Source organism: Orbicella faveolata, unplaced genomic scaffold (assembly GCF_042242905.1).
Source record: "Orbicella faveolata isolate gen_17 unplaced genomic scaffold, um_ofav_v1 contig_12, whole genome shotgun sequence".
Taxonomy (NCBI): Eukaryota; Metazoa; Cnidaria; class Anthozoa; order Scleractinia; family Merulinidae; genus Orbicella; species Orbicella faveolata.
This window is the reverse complement of record NW_028301539.1, coordinates 11,037,501-11,042,500: the sequence shown is the minus strand read 5'-3', so window position 1 is coordinate 11,042,500 and position 5,000 is coordinate 11,037,501. Positions and strand designations below refer to the sequence as shown.

At 39.0% G+C, this 5,000-nt stretch overlaps 1 protein-coding gene and 1 pseudogene across 1 annotated transcript; one reads left to right on the top strand and one right to left on the bottom strand.

The window, feature by feature from the left end:
• Positions 1-353: 353 nt before the first annotated feature.
• LOC110063035 (uncharacterized) lies at positions 354-2,218 on the bottom strand. Its single transcript, XM_020769989.2, has one exon. The coding sequence runs from the start codon at positions 2,158-2,160 to the stop codon at positions 1,420-1,422; it is 741 nt and encodes a 246-aa protein (XP_020625648.1). The 5' UTR covers positions 2,161-2,218; the 3' UTR covers positions 354-1,419.
• A 2,626-nt stretch (positions 2,219-4,844) lies between these two features.
• The window catches only part of LOC149116611 (uncharacterized), a 587-nt pseudogene continuing 431 nt past the window's right edge, over positions 4,845-5,000 (top strand).

Below are 5,000 nucleotides of genomic sequence, written 5' to 3'. Positions count from 1 at the left end.
TCTTAAATCAATATTTGTCGATGATAATTAGCGAGCAGCTAGGTGTGATAACGATTGTTATTTACCTAATACCATCGATTTATATCGATAAATCGATTAGACACCTAATCGGGTTTTATGACAAAATTGTTGTGGTCATATCAAAGGTATAAACTAAAGTTAGGACAGCGAGAACTTTGCGTGGGTTAAACTTAACTTTACAAGGACGAAAACAATCAGAATGCATTGATGAGATGGAAGTAAATATGCAAAATAAAACCAACTGTGAAAATGGCTTGGAGAAAAAGCAAAACAAAACAAAACAAAACAAAACACAGACAAAAACAAGAAAAACACACAAAAAACAACGTTAATTAGGAAGCAAAACAACATTGCCATAATACCAACACATCACATGCATCCCTTGCGACAAGCCTTATAACTAATTTTCCATCATAGATTCCCGCGCGAATATAAGAAAGGAGGAAAACAGCCTTACATAGCTTTCGACGGTCAACCGCGTTTACATTTCACGGATCACCAAATTAGGGCTGTCATAAAGTACTTTTCTAAAGGCTTGTTTGAACACGAAGTCGACCGGAACCCCTTACTACTCTGACGTCAATTAACTGACCACAACCAATACTGAATACAACGGAACAGGATGTTACTAATCATTTATAAAAAACTTAAGACAAACTTTTGTCATGAAAATTACATGTATTGCTTGTCATCAGCAGCAGTCGCGATTCATTCATACGTTCTGTCGATAAATTACTTTTGTAATTATGATATTTCGAGCGACCATCATGCAATCGCAAATTATTAAAGTACAAGACTGCTCACCCTAAAACCATAATTTTGGACATTTCGGGTTGTTTTTCTTTACTACAACAGCTAAGAAATGCAGCAAGATGGCTAAATTGAAAGTGCATGATAAACAACTGATCATAAGAATAACTTGCATGAGTACACTTGGTATTGGTCTGGAAACAAGCTGATGAAATAATTGTGAATAAACATTTACAAGCGATGTCACCTTTTGAAATTATGCATACACCAACCGAGAATTCAATAAAATAAAATTCCAAAATGTATCAACCGTTACTGGAGTTTCTAACGTATTTTTGTTGTTAAACTGAAAAGGACCAAAACTATTGCAGATGAAGGAAGTAGAGGAACGATTTTTGCCAAGATACTACTGCATAGCGTTAAATTAGCCCTCGAATATAGCCTTCTCAGACGGTTTCAAAAGCCAGATTCTTCTTCGCTTGAGGCGCTCTCTCCCGAGATCGCCAAACTGACCGGGAACAATCACTAGAGAGACGGCTATATTCCTTAGCAATACATCGACGCAATTTTGCGAGCCAGACCCTCAATTCGAGAATCTGTGAAAGAAATCGTCTGCTTCATTCAGGGGTAAGGAAACAAAACACATCGTTAGTCGTTTTCGTTAAGACGAGTCTTTTCGTCTTTGGCCTCTAAGACAATGTATCCTCGACTCTTGCCTGTAACGATGTCTATTGGCAACATCGCTTGAAATATCAGTTCAACAGGAATCCAATGTGGCGGATACTTGTACCTTGCTGTATCTAACATCAATACAGAGTTTGTTTCTCTGTCCAATGCAGCAACGGGACTATAGTGACCACCTCCGATTTGCCCGACAGCCTCCCTCGAATATAATATCGCCATTAACTCTCTTGGAATTTCGTCGTTGTAATTTTTTTCGCTGGCTAGTCTCCCTCCAGTGCACACTCTCTCAAGGCTTTGAACAAATTTCTCGAAATGCCCTATCGAGCTATTTGGTCTCACAATAGTTGCAGTAGCCCCATTGCATTCTGCCAAGTAAACAAATTCTTCTAAAGTAGATTCAGGCCCTTTGACACCGTCTTTATAAAAAAAGTTGTCTAACAGTTCATCTGTATACCATCGCCAAATAGATTTCCACTTCCGTCGAGGATCTATCTGCAAGGAGTTCAAAATAATGGCTAACGTATTGAGCCCACTGTACGTCAGTTGTGATTGAGTATTATAGCACGATGACAGAGATAGAAAGGGGACAGCATAACCAGTTTGTAGAGCGCGACAGAGACGAGTTCTGGATTCAGAGGATCTGTAATCAAGAAGTTTTTTAGGAAGTGGACAGCCGTAGAATGTCTCCGATGGATGAACCGACATGTCTCGACTCTGTACTGATCATGCGCAGACCTGTACAGGTTAAACAATTCCCAGCGTATTAACCACTCTCCGTGTATGTTGTGCTATTTTGAATTTTATATCAAATGAGCTGTCAAACCAACTAGGATTTGTCCCATGTTCCCTCTTTGAGAAATATGGGGGCTTATCTGTTGCTTCATTATAACTTTGAAAACTTCCTTACATCGATTGAAATGCCATCTTTCTAGAGGCAAATTCTTAGCTCTGGACAGCAGGAAAGTCAGATATAAAATGATAATTTTTAATTATGTAAACAAAGAAATATGTTTGTAATATAACGTGCCACGTAGCATTTTCAACTGTATCCAAGCCATTAGACGCGCATGAGCAATAACGTTCGCTTTCACCTGCTTTCAGTGTTACGTGATAGGCAACATCTTTCGACCATCTTTCGACATGCCATCTTTCCACATGCTATGTGGACGGCTGAAAGACCGTTTAATTGTGAAACTGGCGATTTTTCCAGTTATAAGAGGTAGAAATGACAAATAAATCATAATCACTGACCACAAATGGCTGAAGAAGATTGTAGACTTTGCATATTTCCCGATTTACGGTAATTCAAACGATTTGAGTGCAGAGTCGATCGGCTCTCAATAGTGACTTCCGGTAGAATCGGGCCGTTACCACTTTTAATATTCGCAAGGCGCAAACATTCAAAACAGTTAATATATCTCTCACAGAATGACTTCTTGATACTCCTAGCCTTAGTTTGATGTCAAATAAATCCGTCTGTCATCATTAAAAGTCGAGTTTGACAGTAAAGAAGTCCCTTTTGGCTATATTTTAGACATAGGCCAGGTTACATAGCATGTTTAGAGATGTCGCCTATGCACGAAACACTGAAAGTGGGCGTAACATTTGCGACTGATAGAGGGATTTCTACCGAAAAGTCTATGTCAAAAACAATACATAAACACTTTTTGTATTCGCGATCAACGGATGCCCTTTAGGCCAACCCGAGAACACACTTTTAGGTTAACAGAAACTGAGTTACTAACCAAACAAAAAATTTCGTTACACTGTCTCCCCTCAAATGCGTGTAACTGGTTCCTCGATTGCATCACGGCAGGATCTTGTTTTTAACTTTACTGAAGACTCGTTATGAGGCGGATCAAGTTTGCGCAGCCTAAGCTCGGATCGGTCTTTCTGAACTAATACAGATATTTGCAAATGGAAAAAGCCATTTTTAATCCTTCGTGCAGTTCTCTGTAATGTACCTAAAATTGAAAGGGGTAAAAATTTGAAACGGGATACCGAAGCAGGTTAAATGTTTTGGCGGTCCGAAAAGCTTTCGACGCTGTCTCACCGTCTTTCTCAAGTAAATATCGCCACAATTTGGAAGAGAGTAAGGCGACTGTCATAGCTAGAGAATAAAACAACTTCAGAGGGAGAATTCGCGAAGCCTTCGAAATTTCTGCCAGTCCCAGATGTTCAATCGAGACCGTGGTATTGAACTTCCGGCCCTATACGGGGATGTTTTGGCAAGTGACTTGGTTCACCCAAGCTCTAACAAATAGATTGCGGTCATATTCACTTAAGAAAGACGCTGTGATAGCGTCGAAAGTAAAAACACTGACTCGCTTCGGTATCTCGTTTGTTACTATGTCTCCTAAAGCGTCAATCAATCAATCAATTTTATTTAGAGAGGGTGACACATCACAGTATCAACTGATAAACTAGTGGCCCTCTGTGCTAAAAATCTACTAGATTCGGGAAACAATCTATTTACTCGATCGATCACAACAGCAATTTGTACGATTTTGTTTTACCACTTTTGTGAGATTTAAAAGGGTTAAATGGTCTAAAGAGTAGTGAAAGGCATTTTAAAATGCCAAAAGGTTGATACGTAGAGGATGTCATACGGCGATGCGAAGATATGAGTTTTATTTTCGAGCGGTAAAAGCAATATTTTACTCACTCGCTTCGCTCATACGTAAAACGTGGTTTTTAAAAAGGAAATTCATATCTTCAATCCACTATGAAATTCTATTTTTATTATATAGAATGCGAAAAAAGGTGCAGAGACATACTGGTTAAATAATTGTCAATAAAAAAATTTCAAACATCTAAAGCCTTTTGAAGTTATGCATACATCCCGAATATTCGGTTGTGTTCTGGTACACTGAGGGAATGACCATTGCACTGCCTTTTGTTTAGCCGTTATATATTTTTGAGTCTTCTGTATTGGTTCTTGTGTACCGGTGCACCAGGACAGAACCGAACATTCAATAAGACAAAATTTAATAAAAATGTATTATTTTTTTACTGGTTCTTTAAGAGTAGTTTTGTTTTATAAACTATGAAGAGGAACAATTCTACTATAAAAGACTGCAACGGAAGAACGATTTTTGGCAAGATATGAACGCAGTTATGATAATCCATATTTAATTAGCCTGAGAATGCAGTTGCTACTTCCAACAAATGTGGCGCTCTCTCACGAGAACCCAAGCTAATTTAGCTTGAAGAGGATGGATGATTTTTCTGTCAATGACACAAGAATACTTGGAAAAAGATCGAGTTCTCCAGCTAGGATTCGAACCAAGAGATTATCAAGGTAAGAGCGTGAATCCCCCGTATAGGCCTCATACCTAAGGTAATCCCTGTTAAGATATTTTTAGACATGGTACCCAGTTCTTCCGAGAATGTTTCTCGCGCGACGCGTGGACAGCCCAAACGAATTTCTCGCAACTACCCGAGACGAAACACCTTCGAGTAATGCAGATAAGTCATTCACAACTGTCTAGGTGGGTGATTCTATGATAAAACAAATACAGGGACGGAGGCTGGGTAGGAAAGTC